At 40.8% G+C, this 22,837-nt stretch overlaps 1 protein-coding gene across 2 annotated transcripts in view; it reads right to left on the reverse strand.

Annotated features, from left to right (window-relative positions):
• The window catches only part of LOC112229340 (atrial natriuretic peptide receptor 1), a 102,350-nt gene that overhangs the window by 48,699 nt on the left and 30,814 nt on the right, over positions 1-22,837 (reverse strand). For both annotated transcript variants that reach the window (XM_042310093.1, XM_042310094.1), the window contains exons 4-5: positions 18,740-18,853; positions 11,218-11,353 (exon numbers count right to left, since the gene is read on the reverse strand). In XM_042310093.1, coding sequence (XP_042166027.1) covers positions 11,218-11,353; positions 18,740-18,853 — 250 coding nt within the window. The remainder of the gene's footprint in view (positions 1-11,217; positions 11,354-18,739; positions 18,854-22,837) is intronic.

The following is a 22,837-nucleotide window of genomic DNA, read 5'->3' on the forward strand; positions in this document are numbered from 1 at the left end:
GTGACTGGCTCTTGTGTGCCTTGGTCGGAGCAGATACAAAAACCCTGAGGGACAAACTGAGTCAGTCAGGGGCTGCTGGTCAATAATCTGGAAGCAGAACAGAATAGAGCTGAAGTTGGTGCTCTCCCTAATAGCGCCGACAGTTAAGACACCTGATAGACCCTTCATCAACATTTATTGTATTAATCAGTGTCCGTCTCCATCTCTCACTCATCATTTTCTATCCATCTGTCTCTTTCTTTCCTCTACATATCTCTTCCCATCTCTCTCTCACATGCTTTCTCTCCCTACATTATGCTATTCCCTGTCAGCCACCAAACACAATGTGCCCAATATAAATCCTCCGAGGCAAACCGTCAATATGACAATGTACCCATACAACATCTTACAGTGCAATCCTATCAACCACAGATACGAATCGATGGTGCTGTAACAGGCTGTCGCTGAATGTGACCATCGGTCTCTGTGAGCTTATCGTCATGATGAAAAGAAGGCTTGCTGGTGTAGCGACGCAAACGGTGCCCAGTCAGCTAACTCGTTAGCACGATGACATCAACAACAAAACCAGAGATAAGAGCTCGGAAAGGCCTCAAGTGAGAAATATGGACTTCGGCTCGACAAGCTAATCGTTCTGTGGTCAGAATGAGAAACCCCTGAGGATCATTTGTAATCTTATAATTGTATTTTTTTTAAATCAGTGCAATCAAGTTAAGGTTTAGCTGCGAGGTGATGATAGGCAGGGCATAAGCGACATAAGTGGTATTTTATAACTCTTCCTGTTGAGCATTAGAATAGTAGAATACACAAGGTGCCATTTCGAAATGTGGCTGTGCATTGGCAGAGTATCTCTTATGTCTGTCACTGAAAGTCACTCAATTTTGATTGTAAGTTAGTCTAGCCAGCTATCTGACCTCTAGAGGGCCCCCATTGATTTGGTTAGTCACTCTCACTCAGATATCATATGAACATGGCATAAGTCATGATAAAATGTGTAGAATTGCAGGAAATGAGCTTTAAAACAGCAAGAATGTCTCGCCACCACATGGCAAAATGTGTAGAATTGCTGCAAACTCGCTTTAAAACTGCATCATTTTCATGTTATAATCATTGGCCAGAACGGAGAATGAAGAAAAACAACCAGTCCAAATCCTTACCTCCATCCATGGTTAATTTAGGAAAGGGACAATTTTAGCGAGCTAGCCAATGGAGGACAACAACACAATGAGATGCAACAATTCAAGTTGTTTCTAACAGTGATGCATTTCTCAGTGATGGGCTGAAGCCAAATCCAAACTGGCTTCCCTTGACCCTTTTTGTTCTGCACCAGGACCATTCACAGTTGAGCTCACTCAGTTTATAGATAGATGGCCTACACACACAGAGACAGAGGGGTGCTTTTTACAAACCTGACTCAGTTACACCAGCTCTGTCAGGAGGAATGGGCCAAAATTCACCCAACTTATTGTGGGAAGCTTGTGGAAGGCTACCTGAAACGTTTGACCCAAGTTAAACAATTTAAAGGCAATGCTACCAAATACTAATTGAGTGTATCTAAACTTCTGACCCACTGGGAATGCGATGAAAGAAATAAAAGCTGAAATAAATCACTCTACTATTATTCTGACATTTGACAATCTTAAAATAAAGTGGTGCCTAACTGACCTAAAACAGTGAATTTGTACTGGGATTAAATGTCAGGAATTGTGAAAAACTAAGTTTAAATGTAGTTGGCTAAGTTGCAAGTAAACTTCCGACTTCAACTGTAGGTTGGGGTAAAGTGACTATGCATAGATAATAAACAGCGAGTAGCAGCAGTGTAAAAAAAAATGCAAATAATCCGGGCGGCCATTTGATTAATTGTTCAGCAGTCTTATGGCTTGGGGGTAGAAGCTGTTAAGGAGCCTTTTGCACCTAGACTTGGCACTCAGGTACCGCTTGCTGTGTGGTAGCAGAGAAAACAGTCTATGACTTGGGTGACTGGAGTCTTTGACAATTTTTGAAGCCTTCATCTGACACGCCTAGTATATACACTACCGTTCAAAAGTTTGGGGTCACTTAGAAATGTCCTTGTTTATGAAAGAAAAGCACAATTTTTGTCCATTAAAATAACATCAAATTGATCAGAAATACAGTGTAGACATTGTTAATGTTGTAAATGACTATTGTAGCTGGAAAGGGCTGATTTTTTATGGAATATCTACATAGGCGAACAGAGGCCCATTATCAGCAACCATCACTCCTGTGTTCCAATGGCACGTTGTGTTAGCTAATCCAAGTTTATCATTTTAACAGGCTAATCTGGCTTATATGATTATGACGTTCATAATGCTTCATGACAGTGTCATAAAGTGTATTTTCTTAGTGCAAGTAAAGTGACACGGTATGGTCATAATGCTTCGTGACAGTGTCATAAAGTGCATTTTCTACAAGTTACTTAAAATATGATTGAAAAAAAGAATTTATTATTACAACAGCAACAACAACAAAGGATTTAATAAACAAACGTTCAAATGAAAGGAAGCTTCTTGGCAGGGAAATAAACACATTTCAATAAATGTGGGTTTTGAAACTATAATGAAGGTGTCATAACCAGCCATAAAATAACACAATATATGTCACAACAGGTTTGAATATATTGGTCATGACAGTGTTATGACCATATTATGGTAAGGTTATGACAAGTTGTGACATGGTTATGACAGTGTCATAACGTATTATGACGCTAGGTGTTAAGTAAAGTGTTACCCAAATTTGCAATCCCTTGCATAATATGTAGGAAATTGTTGACGTGCGATCACAGAATTGCAGTATCCTGGAGGGATAAAACGTGACTTAGGGCCTCCAAAACTCTAGGGCCGGCCCTGATGATTTGTTCTACAAGTTTGAGATTCAGTTAGTCGCCAGCACACACATGAATGCATTAGTTCAATATTCTCCCTTCATCGGTCAACTCTTCACAAATACAGGTGATTATACATTCTGTGTGTGTGTGTGCCTGCACTGACATCTTTGATATTGAACGTTCTATAAATGCTTAAATTGCCTTTTGACCCTTTGATTGGCTGGTTAGTGCTTATTGGGGACAGCGAAAGGAGGTTATGTGTGCTCTACAGTCATCAGTGTAATCAGTTTTAGAGGTGGGGTGGGGGAAGGGTAGTCGGGGTGTGTGGGGGTTAGACTGTTGTTATGGAGACAGGGAATGGCAAGGGGGTTGTATTCCATGCTGTGCAGGGTGCAGAGTGAAGTAGCGCTTTGATACAAAGACTGACTGTGAGAAGTATACTAACATTTCAACATTTGAAAGCCCTGACAGTGTGTGGTCACTGCAGGCCTCTAATTACTGCACCACATTAAATTATTTTATCAGATTTTATGCACATTTAAGCACTTTGAAGTGTGTCATTAGATTTTTTTCCCACACAGATAATGCCTAGGTAACTGGATTAGTCTATTTAGAAAATGTACTCAATTACAGCCCAGTTCGCTACCCACACGAAAAAAAATACTACAGTTTATAGAAAATACTACAGTACTATCTGGAAAAAAACACTGTAGTAAATACTAAAATATGACACTTTTTTAACTATAGTAAATACTACAGTATACAATTTGCATATACCCTGCCCATTCCCCTCTATCGCAATTTCTGCCACCCATAAGTGAGAAACCTACTGAACATGCCAAGTATAGATCATATACTGTATTACCTTCCCTACAGGTTATAGAAAAGAACAGAAGCACTGGACTATCTATTTAGACCTCAATCCAACCTATCTATGAAAATGGCGCCGCAGTGGATAGCAGCCATTTTACGGGCTTCTGACGGGCTCCTAATTTACATCTCGCTGGTTTTCCCATGCATCATCAAGTCCGGACGGCAGCCTTGGGTAAGATGAACGAGGGAGGGGTGTCTCTCTGTGTTAACAACAGCTGGTGCTCTCGAATGTTAAAGAAGTCTCACGTTTTTGCTTGCCGAGTTAGAGTTCCTCATGATAAGCTGCAGACTATACTATTTTTTGTAGCTGTCTATTTACCACCACAAACTGATGCTGGCACTAAGAACGCACTCAACGAGCTGTATAGGGCCATAAGCATAGAAGAAAATGCACATCTAGAGCAGCCACTTCTCGTGGCCAGGGATTTTAACGCAGGGAAACTGAAATCCATTTGACCTATTTCTTACCAGCTGTACCACCTGTGCAACAAAACTCTAGGTCACCTTTACTCCACCCACAGAAGCGCATACAAGGCTCTCCCTCACCCTCCATATGGCAAATCTGACCATAACTATATCCTCCTGATTCCTGCTTACAAGCCAAAACTGAAAACAGGAAGTACCAGTGACGCACGCCCTTCAATACGGAAGTGGTCCAATGAAGTGCATGCTAAACTACATGACTGTTTCGCTAGCACAGACTGGAATATGTTCTGGGATTGATCAGATAACATTGAGCAGTTTACCACATCAGTGCGTCGACAACGTCATCCCCACAGTGACCATACATACCAGGGTTTCCGTTAACTGGTAATTGAAAAAAAAAAAGAAGCTGATAATTAAAATAGTTGCCGACCAAAATGACAGGGATTCCCACTGATTGTGGGACCAAATTCCCACTGATTGTATTTGTTTATATGTGCCCTTTGTTCACCATGGTCTTGTCGATTATTTTTACTATGTCCGTTGGTCATGTGAGTACCTGTGCTGTTTGTTTCGGGCTTTCATGCCATTGTGGATTGCTCAGATGATTACGGGTCTCGTCCCCGTGTGTTAATCATTGCGCTCGTGTGTTATTTATTCAAGGTACTCGCTCTTTTTTTTGCGTTTCAACCCTGTGTTTTGTATAGTGTTTGTTTGGTCTTCGTCACCGTGCCTTTACACGGCACACCGTAATTTGGGCTTAATAATTGTTTTAAAAAACAACGCAACTTCAGCAGCTGCAACTGGCCCATCCAACGTTGCCACAACGGGTCCGTCCGCCGACCAACTTCGGCAACGGCAACTGGCCCTTCCCCGTGTCTTTACACGGCACGCCGTAATTTGGGCTTAATCAAAAAAACTATTACGCATTCCTGCGCCTGTCTCCTGACCCTTCATACCAACGTGACAGTACTGTATACAGAGACTATTTTGAACTGGATTTCTACTGTAGTAAAAAAAATGTGCTTTTCAAAGCCAATTCAATACGCAACAACTCTAAATGCAATTGCATGTTAAAAAACTTTTGGGGCACGAGTAAAAAGAACTGCTATTTTTATTTCTCAACTGGTAATTGAAGCACGTCTCCCATTCACCAATTAAGCGCAGGCAACAAGCTATCAGTGTGTCACCGACCACTTTACAATGTGAGCTGGAGGCAGTATGCATTTTGAAAACATAATTCATTATTTGAACCCTGAATATTATTATCTTACTTCAAAGTAGCTTTTAGGCAAAATCTGACCATGGACGTAGAGGCAATTATTTTATAAAGACTTTCAAGTTTGGGGAAGCTTCCAATTCATCCTACATTTACATCATTTAGCAGATGCTCTTATCCAGATCGACTTACAGGAGCAATTAGGGTTAAGTGCCTTGCTCAAGGGCACATGGACAGATTTTTCACCTAGTCAGCTCGTGGATTCAAGCCAGCAAACTTTTGGTTACTGGCCCAACGCTCTTAACCACTATGATTTTCACATATGCATTTCTGTCTCTGCCATATGGACACATTGATACATCGTGATCCATTGGCAGCTAAAGAAATGAATGCATGGAACTCATAGCCTATAGGCCAAATGCAGCACTAGGCCTTTAACATCCATGTCTCTTTCACACTGAGGATTGGTGATTATCGAGGTGGAGATTGTTGGGAAGATTTTTCAAATAGCTTACTGTGAGGAACTTATAGGGTTAATATATTATCATTCGTAATGGATGTAAAAAAACAACAACATTTTCCTACATTTCCACATTTCCAGTTACTAAACATTATCAGGAAGGAGAAACCAGACACATGCTCATATGGTGCACTCCAAAAAAAAGACAAAGGAATTTTTTTTACAAATCTCATATATGTTGGTTATGAAATAATTCAAAACTTGTTTCTCACAAGGGTAGCAGGTTGTAACAACGTTTCCACTCCAAGAATGAGAACAGTAAATGACTGTGATTAATTCATGCATTAACAGAAATTGATGTAACCGAATGACAGGGATTAAGGGTACATTGACTACTGGTGACATATGTAATGGGGAATTGATTGAAAACAAAAAACAAAGGGAAAATCATTCACACAATGGAACAATGAATGCGCAAGAATTGGCGGGGGACAGCTGAGACATTCTGGAGAGAGATTTGCCTATACAGTGCATTTGGAAAGTATTAAAACCCCTTTACTTTTTCCACATTTTGGCTTATTCTAAAATGGATTAAATAAATAAAAACCTCAATCTACACACAATACCCCATAATGACAAAGCGAAAACAGGTTTAGATTTTTTAGCAAACGTATTACAAATAAAAAACAGATATATCTTATTTACATAAGTATTCATACCCGTTGCTATGATACTCAAAATTGATTGGACATGATTTATTTGGAAAGGCACACACCTGTCTATATAAGGTCTCACGGTTGACAGTGCATGTCAGAGAAAAAACCAAACCATGAGGTCTCAGGAATTGTCCATAGACCTCCGAGCCAGGATTGTGTCGAGGCACAGATCTGGGGAAGGGTACCAAAAAATATCTGCAGCATTGGAGGTTCTCATGAACACAGTGACCTCTATCATTCATAAATGGAATAAGTTTGGACCCACCTTCCTAGAGATGACCGCCCGGCCAAACTGAGCAGTCAGAGGAGAAGGGCCTAGGTCAGGAAGTTGACAAAGAACCTGATAGTCACTCTGACAGAGCTCCAGAGTTCCTCTGTGGAGGTGGGAGAACCTTCCAGAAGGACAACCATCTCTTCAGCACTCCACCAATCAGGTCTTTATGGTAGAGTTGCCAGACGGAAGCCACTCCTCAGTAAAAGGCACATGACAGCCCGCTTGGAGTTTTACAGAGGGCACCTAAAGGACTGTCAGACCATGAAAAACAAGATTCTCTGGTCTGATGAAAAGAAGATTGAACTCTTTGGTCTGAATGCCAAGCGTCATGTCTGGAGGAAACCTGGCACCATCTCTACAGTGAAGCATGGTGGTGGCAGCATCATGCTGTGGGGATGTTTTTCAGCGGCAGGGACTGGGAGGCTAGTCAGGATCGAACGGAGCAAAGTACAGAGAGATCCTTGATGAAAACCTGCTCCAGAGCACTGAGGTGAAGGTTCACCTTCCAACAGAACAACAACCATAAGCACATAGCCACTCCTGCGTTGTCTTGGCTTCGGGACAAGTCTTTGAGTGGCCCTGCCAGAGCCCAGACTTGAACCTGATCGAACATCTCTGGAGAGACTGAAAATAGCTGTGCAGCGATGCTCCAAATCCAACCTGACAGAGCTTGAGAGGATCTGCAGAGAAGAATGGGAGAAACTCCCCAAATACAGGTGCACCAAGATTATAGTGTCATACCCAAGAAAACTCGAGGCAGTAATTGCTATCAAAGGTACTTCAACAAAGTACTGAGTAAAGGTTCTGAATACTTGTGATATTTCTGTTTTTTTAATACTTTAGCAAAAATGTCTGAAACCTAGTTTTTGCTTTGTCATTATGGGGTATTGTGTGTAGATTTATGAGGGATAAAAAAATATATATATTTTAGAGTAAGACTGTAACGTAACAAAATATGAAAAAAGTCAAGGGGTCTGAATATTTTGATATGCACTGTATCTTCGCCACACATCCCTCCCTTCTTGTCTCAACATTTAAAATTATACTCAAGACACATTATCTTCACACATATTTTAGATGCTTTTCACTGACAGCCACCACTCGGTAATCAGCTAGGCCTATCGTCACGCACGCTGCCCAAATTGCGGGCTTCCAAAATAGGCATAGGCCTACGAGCTTGGGATTTGAAACAATCCACAGATATTTTTTTAAAGAAGCTTATGATCCTCATTTCCTCTGTGGCTAAGTCATGCTTTCTGGTGAAGTATTTTGAATTAGGAGTAATAATATAATTTTGGCAAATTGATTTCCGTTTACTTCCCTATTAGATCCGCTATGCTTTCTCTCTCCCGTTCTATTGATTTTCATATCAACTTTATTTCGTTTTCCATGAAGCCAAAGGCACAATCCTAGTCGTATTAGCAATCCATCCTAGTTGTTGAATGTTTAGATTACCCCCCTTTCTAAGTTTCTAGAAGAGATTTTCATCTGTCACATATGGAACAGCTATCAGGTTCATATGTTTAGAACGGGTCTTTTCCTGTGAATTGCATTTTGGCAAATGTTTGAAAATGACATTTTATTGACTGCTTCATTACATTAGTTGCATGTTCTGTTAAGATGCATTACCATAATTTAAATGTGATTTCTGTCATTTTGAGCACAGTGGGTGGATGCCCTAATTTAAATCTTCCCGGTAACGCTGTCCGGTGCCACATTTTCCTAAGGGAAACCTTGGCATGTACATATCCCAACCAGAAGCCACAAAATACAGGTACCATTCGCACTGTAATAAAGGCTAGAGCTGCCACTTTCAGGGAACGGATTGTGCAACATTTGCCCATTATTCCTTTCAAAATTCTTCATGCTCCATCAAATTGGTTGTTGATCATTATTAGACACCGACACAGATTTTAAAGTAGATTTAAGTCAAAACTGTAACTCGGCCACTCACAAACATTCCCTGTCTTCTTGGTAATCAACTCCAGTGTAGAGTTGGCCTTGTATTTTAGGTTATTGTCCTGCTGAAAGGTGAATTCATCACCCAGTGTCTGGTGGAAAGCAGACTGAACCAGGTTTTCTTATAGGATTTTGCCTGTGACATTTACTTTTTATTCGGAAAAACTCCCCAGTTATTAACGATTACAAGCATACCCATAACATGATGCAGCCACCACTATGCTTGAAAATATGGAGAGTGGTACTCAGTAATGTTAGGGATGCAAATCTAATACAACACAGAGCACTTTGTATTCAGGACAAAAAATGAATTACATCTGCTGTATTACTTTAGTGCCTTGCTGAAAACAGTATGCATGTTTTGGATGTATTGGGTGTATTGATACAACATCAAAAGGGTTTTTAATAACTTCACCATGCTCAATGTCTGCTTTTTCTTTTACCCATCTACCAATAGGTTCCATCTTTTGCAAGGCATTGGAAAACCTCCCTGGTCATTGTAGCTGAATCAATGTTTGAAATTCACTGCTCGACTGAGGGACCTTAGAGATAATTGTATGTGTGGCGTACAAGAGATGAGGTAGTTATAAAATAATGATGTTAAACACTATTATTGCAGAGTGAGCATGCAAATTGTTAAGCAAATGTTTTACTTCTGAAATTATTTTGACTTGCCATAACAAAGGGGTTGAATACTTATTGACTCAAGACATTTCTGCTTTTCATTTTTTATAAATGTTTAAACATTTCTAATAATATTATTCCACTTTGCACATTATGGGGTATTGTGAGTAGGCCAGTGATTTAAAAAAAGTAGGCTATAACGCAACACGATGTGGAAAAAGTCGAGGGGTGTGAATACTTTGACGGCACTGTACATACTGCATCTACCTCAATTACCTCGCAGCCTGCACGTCAACTCGGTACTGGTACCCCGTGTACAAAGTTATCGTTACTCCTTGTCTATTTATTCCTTGTGATATTATTTCCCTTTCTCTCTGCGTTGTTGGGAAGGGCCCATAAGTAAGCATTTCACTGTTAGTCTACACTTGTTTTCTACGAATCATGTGACCCAATAACATTACATTTTATTGGATTTTGATTGATTTGATTTACAGGTTATGGAAAATGTGCTATTTTATTATTTCTCCATTATGTTTGCTACCATGCTGTGTTATGTGTTGCTGCCATGCTATGTTGTCTTAGTTCTCTCTTTATGTAGTGTTGTGGTGTCTCTCTTGTCGTGATGTGTGTTTTGTCCTATATTTTTATTTTATTTTAAATGTTTAATCCCAGCCTCCGTCTCCACAGCAGGCCTTTTGCCTTTTGGTAGGCCATCATTGTAAATAAGAATGTGTTCTTAACTGACTTGCCTAGTTAAATAAAGGTTCAATTAAAATAATAATAATAATAACTAATTCCTCAAGGAGGAATTTGGGGAAGCAGGTAGCCTAGTGGTTAGAGAGTAGGGCCAGTAACCGAAAGGTTGCTAGATTGAATCCCCAAGGTAAAAATGTGTTGTTCTGCCCCTGAACAAGGCAGATAACCAACTGTTCCTAGGCTGTCATTGTAAAAAAAAATAAAAGGAGAACGACTCCATTTATAAGTCAAAGACATTAACACTATGGTAAATAATAGATTAATGTCTGCAAACACTACAGTATACTAGTCTGCAAAAGCTACGGTATATACTACAGTCTGCAGTGTACTACAATCTGCAAAAACACTACATTAATTACTTAAGCAATAAGGCCTGAGTGGGTGTGGTGTATGGCCAATGCAGAGTGCCTGGATACAGCCCTTAGCTGTTGTATATTGGCCATATACCACAAACCCCCGAAGTGCCTTATTGCCATTATATAACACGGCTGTCAGCCAATCAGCATTCAGGACGCGAACAACCCAGTTTATAATATAGTATATACTACAGTTTTATTTTACTACATTATTTATACTATAGTTAACTATAAATGTTACAGTATACTACAGTGAATACTACAGTGAATACTACAGTAAAGTTCTCAAAAACACTACAGTGAATACTATAGTATTTATATCATTGTATACCATAGTATTTTTTATGTGGGATTGTTATTGTAATATTTTGTACAGCATATTGTGGCATCTATCTCATTGTGTAAGCTATATGTACACTTCTTAGAAAAAAGGGCTCCAAAAGGGTTCTTCGGCTGTCCCCGTAGGAGAACCCTTTTTGGTTCCAGGTAGAACTCTTTAGGTTCTAGATAGCACCTTTTTTTCCCCAAAAGTGTACAGATGATGGGTGACATTTTCTGTCCAACGCACAAGCCTTAAAGTGAGCTAAATAGTGATCTTACCAAAAACAACCATATCATTTCAAATGGATGGTATGGCACTACTGCAAAATAAGTTTGGAATATTGTATTGATACGGGCATTGTTTGTGTGTGTGTGTGTATCTGCATTGACTCACCATGGTACGTGCGGTTCCACATCCTCTTGGTGACGATGTCACCTCGCGGCCGGCCCCCTCCCTCGGCCATGGTCTCGTTCAGGGCCTGAGAGTAAAGCATTACCCCGTCATAGAAGCCTCCTGCTATCAGGTTCGTCTAGAAAGATGGAGGGAGGAGGACCGTCATCAAATCTTGTTATATCCACTCTCATACCATCTGTTGTTCTCTCCTCTTCATCTGTTTATTGTTACTTTTCCACCTGTCTATCTTTTCAGTCACTTTTTAGTCCTCTACCTCTCTCAGACACACGTCTCACGTCTGAGAGTATCCATAACAGTGTGTTTGTTTGTGCGTGTAAGTGTGTGTGTGCGTGTGAGCCAGAGTCAAGCCTGTATGTTACTCGGTTTGTAAGCACGACTGTGTGTCTTGAATAGCCCTTGAAAGAGTTCACGCTGACATAGGGATTATTTACTGGCCCCGAATGTAACTGTGTAACTATAAATATGAACTATTATAGAATGCCTAACACAGGCTCAAAAGTAAAAACCTGTATTTGTTTGAGTTAGAGCCCAGACTAGGAGCTTGGATTTACACTTGTGCCAAAACTGGCCATATCTCCACATCACTCAGACATGGAGAAATAGATCCTATTCCCCTGTGGTTAGAAATATGTCTAACCTCCCACTGCGGACTTGGGACAGCTGGAGAAGCCCTGTAAATGAACCTTGACGATGCTGTAAATGGCACAGTCCACTGGAATATCCTCGGAGTAGCTTCGTCTCTTTCACTGAATCATAATTCAAGCCATCTACAGTCAGCTCCAGAATTATTGGCACCCTTTATAAAAGATGAAAAAAAGATTGCATAAAATAAATAATATAAATACTATAGTTATAGTGAATGCTAAAAAAAAACTCAGAGAAAGAGATTTAGTTTAACAAGTAATAATTCTTGATCTTAAAAAGATAGGGGTATCGGCACCCCTGTTTTCAATACCTTTCAATACCTCACCTTGCGACGATAACGGCACTGAGACTTTTTCTAAAATGTTTTATAAGACTGCAGAACACTTTGGGAGGGATCTTAGACCATTCAAGTCAGGAGACTGACATGCCCATTGCAAAATGTTGATTTTCTGGTCAATTAACCATTTCTTTGTGGATTTGTATGTGTTATTGTCTTGCTGGAACAATATCCACTTGCCTACAATGTTCAGCCCTCTGGCCGAGGCAAACAGGTTTTTGGCTAAAATGTCCAGGTACTGGATAAGGTTCATGATGCCATTGACCTCAAGAAGAGTCCCAGGACCTTTCTCTGAGCAATTGTATTCGTTTAAAATAAAAATGTTTTGGGAGGATACAATATATCTCTCAGTATTTGTATTATTTATTTTATTCAGTCCTTTTGTTCATCTTTATCAAGGGTGCCAATAATTCTAGGAAAGTTTATTTAACTTGGAAAGTCCGTTAAGAACAAATTCTTATTTACAATGTCAGCCTAGGAACAGTGTACAGGAGCAGAATGACAGATTTTTACTTTGTCAGCTCAGGGATTTGATCTTGCAACCTTTCGGTTACTAGTCCAACGCTCTAACCACTAGGCTACCTGTCGTCCAGCCATCCACCTATCTATCCATCCTCCCACCCATCCACCAGCAAACCTTAAAATCCAAGCAATGTTAGCTGAAACATTGCCGACAAACTATACACCCACCCATCCAACCAACCAACTATTCCTTCATACATTAATCAAACATAAGCTTAATATAAACAAACATTATGCGTATTTAGCCAGTTCTCTTCTATGTCTGTTTCTATTTAAATTGACCTTTTACTCTGTACATGTTGTGGGATTCAGTGTGTATTATCAATAAGTACAGTACTGATTGGATTTTAGTGACTCGTGCTGTGTTAGGTATTTTGACAGATGCTGTCGTTGTTGCCCACATGTAACAAGAGATGAAGATATGAAGGAGTTTAATAATGAAACTATGAGTATATAATGAATCTCCAAAGCATGCAGAAGTAGTTGTAGGGGCGAGAAAAATAAACTTCCAATATGGGCATTTAAAGTGTTGGGCGGCTGAAAGACTTTACTATGTCAAAAACAGTGTCCAGGTGGACTGATTCAAGCCCAGTACAGACACAGAAGACAGAAAAATAAAGCTTGGTGTGTGGAGAGAGCTGTTCACTGGCAAAAGACAGAAGGAAGGACAGACGGATGGACTAACGGGCGGACAGACAGACAAAAGCCAAATTTATGTTTGAAAAGGCAAGTTTCATCCTGGTGAGTCGCAGACCGATGTGACGGCAAAGCAGAAAAATTAAGTAGGTGTTGGCCACAGTGGAGTCGCACAGAATTGTGTCTGTGACTCACCAGGACGCCACCTTTCTACCATAAATGTGGCTTAAAGGCCCAGTGCAGTCAAAAATGTGATTTCTCTGTGCTTTATATATTCTTCCACACTATGAAGTTGGAATAATACTGTGAAATTGTGAAAATTATGATAATGCCCTTTTAGTGTAGGAGATGTTTGGTGGGATGGAGTTTTGGCCTGTCTGGTGACATCACTGTAAATTGGTAAATAAACCAATAAGAAAGAGAGTTCCAAACCTCTCTGCTCTGCCAATAACAGCTAGTTTGCAGGCCACTCCCAGACAGTCCTAGTAAAATTCTTGCTTGAGAAATTGCTCTTGCTAAGAAGCTATTATTTTTACCATTTTAATTGAAAACAATCACAGTTAGGTACTTAATTGTATCCAGAAAGGATTTGATATTAAGATAAAAATGGCTGCATTGGACCTTTAACAGGCAGGCAGGCAGGCAGACACAGACAGACACCGGTACATGAGCTGGCCCCTGAGCGAACAACATTCCCCACACTCCATCCCTTGTAGGCTCTAATAAAGGTGGAGCGCCTGCCCTCCACATCTCTCGTTCAGCACTTTAGCAGGCACCACCTAGGGACGTTGAGTACCAATTTAAGCTCTCTTACAGAGGAAAGCCCTGAATTTTAGCCAGGCAGCTCTCTACACCCACACTCCCCCTACACCTCACGCTATTACCTCCCACAACTCAAACATAATAACATCATTTATATACCTTGACATGGTTTCACACATTTAATGTCTTGCACAAACCGTGTAATTTACAAAATGTTCATAGAGACATTTTCATTTGTGTATTTAGGTGAAACTTACTATGTCTACCACACAAATGCAATAAAGATGCTTGGAACTGCTTTCACGAGCTGACAAATCCACATAGATGTTTGGCCTGAACTTTAGCCCGTCTCCTAGTGTAATAAGCAGGGCTGCTCAAGTATACTGTGCAATAATGGCTGCCATTTCTACATTGGATCTGTGTTGCTATGGCAATTAGGATATCATCAAGTTTTCCTAAGTGCCAAATGAGAGGGGAAGCATAACTTTCTACCTTTCCTGGACTGCTGCTGCGCTAATTAGTGACCAGCTCGCTAGCTTCCTAACTGAGGGGCCATTGATTGGGCTGAGACTAGAGACACTGGAGTGTGACACACAGCCCTATCACTCGAATTTAGGTCAGCCCCACCATGCTTATGAGAGTCTGTGAGAGACTTTCCAACAACCTTAGCTCACTGACATTGAACCCAGCAGTGGCTATAAAGCAACAGTTTGTTATTTTCCATAAACAACATGATGCCACACACCAAAAAGATGCCCAAAATCTTCCCAAGGGGAGATATGTAACTCAATATGCTCTATTTGACAGATAAATCCCTGTTTGCAGTGTAAAAAGACCTGTGTCATAACTTCATCCATCGAAAGCCAGGTTTGTGTGGAAAATATACACTCTAGCAAGCCCAATAATCCACTTAGAAAACAGGGTGACGCATGAGATTCATGAATGCTACTACTGTATGTTTCAACACCAGGATTCTCAGAGACAGAAAAAGCAGTAAGACACTGGCATTCAGCCTATTTTAATTTCTGCAAGATGCTTCTGTACAGTATATCACATTGTGAGCTTGTTATCGGTTCTATAACCTATACTATATTAGCATAGCCAAAAATAACATTGTTTTTTTTAATGAATGCATAGCTAACCATTTATTATAGCAATGGTTACCAGAACTGCATGTCCCAACATGCAGAATTTAGCATTTAAGTGGAACATCTAAATCTGTTGCCAGACAACAGTCTGTTGCCAGACAACAATTAAGTTGTCATTTTACTTGACATTCATACTTAGGGATTGTGCAAACCAAGTGCAAGGAAATGTCCATTTCTAGATGTCCCACAGCGATCACTGACGGACTTTAAAATAGTGGATTTTAAATGCAACACCTATACTTACAGTTTGATAATTGCATACTGGTAATTAAGTTAATTCTATACTAGCAAATCCAGCCAGAGCCAGAAGGCAAAACACCAGAATGTTAATTCTCTACACAAAAAGGGTTCCAAAAGGGTTCTTCAGCTGTCCAAATAGGAGGACCCTTTTTGGTTCCAGGTTCTACCTGGAACCAAAAAGGGTTCTTCAAAGGGTTCAACCCCAAAAAACATTGTTTTTTCTAAGGCTGTAGATTCAAAGCATAGACTCCAATCTTCACCTTTCTATAAATAATTACAGCTGGTTTTAGAACAGGAAAGGAGAGAGAGGGAGAGAGAGACAGAGAGAGCAAAACTATCTAAATAAAGAGAAAGATTGGGAGAGGAGAAAAGAGAGGGTAGAGGAAATTGTGAAGGTGTTTTTTGATATACGAGGGGCCAGAGTCTTAACCACCCCATTTATGTCACCAGAAGCTTAACTGGCATGCTCTGCCCTGAATAATTCATACAAGCAACATTTATCCAGTAAACCCTGTTCATGGAATGGGACAACCCAAGGATCTGTAGTGGGGACAATGAGGAATTACTATAGCAGTATATCGTACAATTTTCCGTCCACACCTCATAGGACATTATTAAATCGTTGAAAATGGTGCATCAAATGACAATATTCCATATCTACGGTTGCGATTCAAATACCATTTAAGAACTAGTGTTGCACACATCCCATTGCAGAACATCCGTATTGGTGAAGAATAAACCTACCTACGTTTTTTTACCATGAGATCCATTAGCACTGAGGGGATGTCATGAAAATTCTACAGCCTCTTGGATGTCCTCTCTTGGTCCCAGCAGCCTTTGAAAGGTCATGCATTGTGAAGGCAGGTAGAGGTGGTACAGTTTGGGCCCACATCGGTAACAGTGAGCCAGTTACCCACCTTGCGAGCAAAACATTTTAGCGATCCCCTTCATGACAGCGAAAACTAAAACAAAAAAATGTTAAATTCATTTCCTGTAATTCTACACATTTTGCCATGCGGCTGAGGGAAAGATTTCGCTGTTTTTAATATGATAACTGATGATTAATTGGCCCGACCCCAGTTGGGGATTTGACCATGATTACTACACGTTTAGATAGCTGGCCGCTAGACTACCGTATCAATCTAAAAAATAATTTGCTGACATGGGATAATTGAGTGACTGCTGATGCACAACCAAATTTTGAAATTGCACCTTTTATTATTCTAACCTTTTATTGTATTATATTGTTATAACTCTCAACAGTAAGTTGAGGCCAGGACTGAGTTCCAAAATATTCTTTGGTTTGATTTTTTTTATTGGTCAGCGGGCCTACAAAAGGGGTTTGCCCATCCCTGGCAGTCTCTATGGGTGTGCCACAGGGTTCAATCCTAGGGCCGACTCTCTTCTCTGTATACATCAATGTCGCTCTTGCTGATGGTGATTCTTTGATCCACCTCTACGCAGACAACACCATTCTGTATATCTCTGGCCCTTCTTAATACACTGTGTTAACTAACCTCCAGATTAGCTTCAATGCCATACAACTCTCCTTCCATGGCCTCCAACGGCTCTTAAAAACTCTTGGAACTACCCATCCCGGATCCGGAAGAATTGTCATCAACTACACTAATATATCAACTGGGACAATTGGCTTTTCAGTAGGAGCGAGAGGAAAAATGACTACCTCTGTCTTTTACGCAAGAATCACTCTGAGAGCCCTCAGTTGGCCACTGACGCAATGTAGTCGTTTACGCTCATTCTTCAAAATAAAGGCCTGAAACTACGTCTAAAGGCTGTAGACACCTTAGGGAAGCCATTGAAAAAAAAGGAATCTGGTTGATATCCCTTTCAATGGGCAATAGGGATGCATAGAAAGACAGAGGTTTCAAAATAAGAGCCACTTCCTGATTGGATTTTTCTCAGGATTTCGCCTGCAATATCAGTTCTGTTATACTCAGACAATATTTTTACAGTTTTGGAAACTTTAGAGTGTTTTCTATCCTAAGCTGTCAATTATATGCATATTCTAGCATCTGGTCCTGAGAATTAGGCGGTTTACTATTCCGCAACAAAGCATCCTTCACTCATGCTGCCAAACATACCCTCGTAAAACTGACCATCCTACCGATCCTCGACTTCGGCGATGTCATTTACAAAATAGCCTCCAACACTCTACTCAACAAATTGGATGTAGTCTACCACAGTGCCATCCATTTTGTCACCAAAGCCCCATATGCTACCCACCACTGCGACCTGTATGCTCTCGTTGGCTGGCCCTCGCTTCATACTCGCCGCCAAACCCACTGGCTCCAGGTCATCTACAAGTCTCTGCTTGGTAAAGCCCCGCCTTATCTCAGCTCACTGGTCGACATAGCAGCACCCACACGTAGCACGCGCTCCAGCAGGTATATCTCACTGGTCACCCCCAAAGCCAATTCTTCCTTTGGCCGCCTCTCCTTCCAGTTCTCTGCTGCCAATGACTGGAACGAACTGCAAAAAATCTCTGAAGCTGGAGACTCATATCTCCCTCACTAGCTTTAAGCACCAGCTGTCAGAGCAGCTCACAGATCACTGCACCTGTACATAGCTCATCTGTAAATAGCCCATCCAATCTACCTCATCCCCATACTGTATTTATTTATTTATCTATCGTGCTCCTTTTCACCCCAGTATCTCTACCTGCACATTCATCTTCTGCACATTCTACCGTTCCAGTGTTTAATTGCTATAATGTAATTACTTTGCCGCAACTGCCTATTTATTGCCTTACCTCTCTTATCCTACCTCTCTTGCACATGCTGTATATAGACTTTTTCTACCGTATTATTGATTGTATGTTTATTTATTCCATGTGTAACTCTGTGTTGTTGTATGTGTCAAACTGCTTTGCTTTATCTTGGCCAGGTCGCAGTTGCAGATGAGAACTTGTTCTCAACTAGTCTACCTGGTCAAATAAAGGTGAAATAAAAAAATTAAAAAATAATTAATACTTTTTGTCTATTTCATTCTGCCTGTGGGTCTGAAATAGGTACAATGCTTTTCAAAGTTGGATTTTCTTGAGTGTTCATCCTGTGAGTAAGAGAGACGTCCTCAATTTTTTGTCTCTACCACTCTTACTGACTTATTTCTGCCTGCTTTCTATTCTGACCTCCCAATGCCTGTCAATCAACCAACAAACCAGTCAAGTAACCAATCAGCCATCCCCACTTACCAGCGAGTCTTCTACGGTGAAGTTGAACATGTTCAATGCGTCCGTCTTCAGGTTGGACACAAACTCCAGGTACTCTGGGTTCTGTGGCTCTTTGTAGGTCAGGATCTTCACACTCTGTCAAGAAAAATGAACGACAACCAGTCAGAAAAATGCAATAACAAATAAGGTCCATCAGGACAGACTTTCCTCCATCTTGGAACTTTTTGAAAATCTTTGAAAAACACTAAATCTTTGAAATAACACCAAATGCAGTATGTATCACCATGGTAAATCTCTTAACTTAGTTTGAGCTATGGGATTGGTTAAGAGATAGCTGAGTTATGGATAATTCAGGAAATCGGATTTTACATGTCCATTTAAATCCTTTGTAAATCCACTCCTTTGTAAATCAACTTTTTAGGATCGTCAAAGACATGACCATGATGAACCATGTTTGGCATTGATATCTTTAAAAATAAGGAAACTATTAACAATTCACTTTTGATTATGTAAAAATCTTCTCATAGACTAAAAGTCAGATTCACTCCAAATGTAGTCTTTGAACTCATCACAATTGTCCCTAAGGAGATTGTGAAAATAACGTTGATGACCACACTATTCTAGTAGATGCATATTAGTACATATGCTAAGATATGCTACAAATACTTCAAAAAACCACACTGAATTTGGTATTGCCATCTTGAAAAACAAGGAAACTATTAGCAACCCATTCTTTGCATATGTAAGGCTAATTCTCAAAATAATTCTCTCTTCATGAACCATAGTCAGATTCACTCCAAATGTTGTATTGGTCTCATGATGGCACATAAAGGAAGGTAGTTCCTACACGATAGAGGGCCTGCTTTGTTATCCAACTGATCTTGCGTCCTTCCTGACATCCTATGAACTTCTTTCATTGCTGCTGACAGATATATTTTAAATGGTAAAAATCAAAAGAAAATTTTGAATGAACAAAAAAGAAGAATGAACAAAGAGAAAAACAAACTAGAACATTGTTTGTATGACTCGACATGGGTCAAAATTCGACCAGATCCAGCAACAACAAAAAAGGACCATATGTATTTCAGGTAAAATACAAACAAATGTTTATTTTTCAGGACAAATTAGCTAGCAACAGCAAGCTAGCTAAATGTCCATAAATGTTTCATGTGTGTTTCGACCTGTCCCCAAATCAATATAGTTGGCCCAAACCCATCGGTTTTTGGGACTAGAATGGGTTTTCAATCTAGAAATCATTAGGAAGTCATTGAGGAAAAGAAACTAACGTCCGTGGGTGTGGCGTAGCATTTAGCCAGAGCAAGGAGTCTGGGTAGGCAAATTACCATCGTAAAACAATTCCATAAGTTAGTACATATCGCCATCTAGAGGCTTAGACTCTAGTCTAGGAGGTTAAGTGGTATGCTAGTGTGGATATTGGACCAAACCTTCTGTTTCCCTTCCCTACCTCCGACTCATCATCCCTTTCTCTTCTGTCCTGTATTTTTACATGTTCAAAGCATTCACGACATCTTTGTGATATGCTGCCTTCTTTACATTTTCCAATCTATTTTTATTCATGTTTCTTGTTCACTCTTCTTATTGTATTGTAGATGGAAATCAAATCAAATTGTATTTGTGACATACACATGGTTAGCAGATATTAATGCGAGTATAGCGAAATGCGTGTGCTTCTAGTTCCGACAATGCAGTAATAACCAACAAGTAATCTAACCTAACAATTCCACAACTACTACCTTATACACACAAGTGTAAAGGGATAAATAATATGTACATAAAGATATGAATGAGAGATGGTACAGACGACATAGGCAAGATGCAGTAGATGGTATCGAGTACAGTATATACATATGAGATGAGTAATGTAGGGTATGTAAACAAAAAAGTGGCATAGTATAAAGTGGCTAGTGATACATGTATTACATAAAGATGGCAAGATGCAGTAGATGATAGAGAGTACAGTATATACATATACATATGAGATGAGTAATGTAGGGTATATAAACATTATATTAAGTGGCATTGTTTAAAGTGGCTAGTGATACATTTTTTACATCAATTTCCATCAATTTCCATTATTAAAGTGGCTGGAGTTGAGTCAGTATGTTGGCAGCAGCCACTCAATGTTAGTGATGGCTGTTTAACAGTCTGCTGGCCTTGAGATAGAAGCTGTTTTTCAGTCTCTCGGTCCCTGCTTTGATGCACCTGTACTGACCTCGCCTTCTGGATGATAACGGGGTGAATAGGCAGTGGCTCGGGTGTTGTCCTTCATGATCTTTATGGCCTTCCTGTGACATCGGGTGGTGTAGGTGTCCTGGAGGGCATGTAGTTTGCCCCCGGTGATGTGTTGTGCAGACCTCACTACCCTCTGGAGAGCCTTACGGTTGTGGGCGGAGCAGTTGCCGTACCAGGCGGTGATACAGCTTGACAGGATGCTCTCGATTGTGCATCTGTAGAAGATTGTGAGTCATTTTGGTGACAAGCCAAATTTCTTCAGCCTCCTCTCCACTACTGTTCCGTCGATGTGGATAGGGGGGTGCTCCCTCTGCTGTTTCCTGAAGTCCACAATCATCTCCTTTTGTTTTGTTGACGTTGAGTGTGAGGTTATTTTCCTGACACCACACTTCGAGGGCCCTCACTTCCTCCCTGTAGGCCATCTCGTCGTTGTTGGTAATCAAGCCTACCACTGTAGTGTCGTCCGCAAACTTGATGATTGAGTTGGAGACGTGCATGGCCACGCAGTCGTGGGTGAACAGGGAGTACAGGAGAGGGCTCAGAACGCACCCTTGTGGGGCCCCAGTGTTGAGGATCAGCGGGGTGGAGATGTTGTTACCTACCCTCACCACCTGGGGGCGACCCGTCAGGGAGTCCAGTACCCAGTTGCACAGGGCGGGGTCGAGACCCGGAGTTTGGAGGGTACTATGGTGTTAATTGCTGAGCTGTAGTCGATGAACAGCATTTTCACATAGGTATTCCTCTTGTCCAGATTGGTTAGGGCAGTGCGCAGTGTGCAGTGTGGTTGCCATTGCGTCATCTGTGGACCTATTGGGGCGGTAAGCAAATTAGAGTGTGTCTAGGGTGTCAGGTAGGGTGGAGGTGATATGGTACTTGACTAGTCTCTCAAAGCACTTCATGATGACGGAAGTGAGTGCTAAGGGGCGGTAGTCGTTTAGCTCAGTTACCTTAGCTTTCTTGGGAACAGGAACAATGGTGGCCCTCTTGAAGCATGTGGGAACAGCAGACTGGGATAAGGATTGATTGAATATGTCCGTAAACACACCAGCCAGCTGGTCTGCGCATGCTCTGAGGACGCGGCTGGGGATGCCGTCTGGGCCTGCAGCCTAGCGAGGGTTAACACGTTTAAATGTTTTACTCACGTCGGCTGCAGTGAAGGAGAGTCCGCAGGTTTTGGTAGCGGGCCGTGTCAGTGGCCCTGTATTGTCCTCAAAGCGAGCAAAGAAGTGATTTAGTCTGTCTGGGAGCAAGACATCCTGATCCGCGACGGGGCTGGTTTTCTTTTTGTAATCCGTGATTGACTGTAGACCCTGCCACATACCTCGTGTCGGAGCCGTTGAATTGAGATTCTACTTTGTCTCTATACTGACGCTTAGCTTGTTTGATTGCCTTGCGGAGGGAATAGCTACACTGTTTGTATTCGGTCATGTTTCCGGTCACCTTGCCCTGGTTAAAAGCAGTGGTTCGCACTTTCAGTTTCATGCGAATGCTGCCATCAATCCACGGTTTCTGGTTTGGGAATGTTTTAATCATTGCTGTGGGTATAACGTCGCCGATGCACTTTCTAAAGATTACCCGCTGAACTGTACATACTGTCCATAGACCAAGTAATTAGTCATTTAACATGACTGTATACATTTAGGCAATCTATAATGCTCAGGACGTGAGATATATTCTATTGATGTAATAATTAGGAATGTATGACAAATGGGCTCTGTGCTACATATAACACTTTTAAGACGATGGGCCCGATCTCCCACGAGCTTGTGAGTAAAAACATGGCTGTAATTTAGGAATGTGGTGATAATGTTAGAGCATGCATTCTGCAAAAATCTAACAATCCTACCAGACTTTATGCTGTACACT

The sequence above is a fragment of the Oncorhynchus tshawytscha genome, linkage group LG31 (assembly GCF_018296145.1).
Source record: "Oncorhynchus tshawytscha isolate Ot180627B linkage group LG31, Otsh_v2.0, whole genome shotgun sequence".
In the NCBI taxonomy this organism is placed as follows: domain Eukaryota; kingdom Metazoa; phylum Chordata; class Actinopteri; order Salmoniformes; family Salmonidae; genus Oncorhynchus; species Oncorhynchus tshawytscha.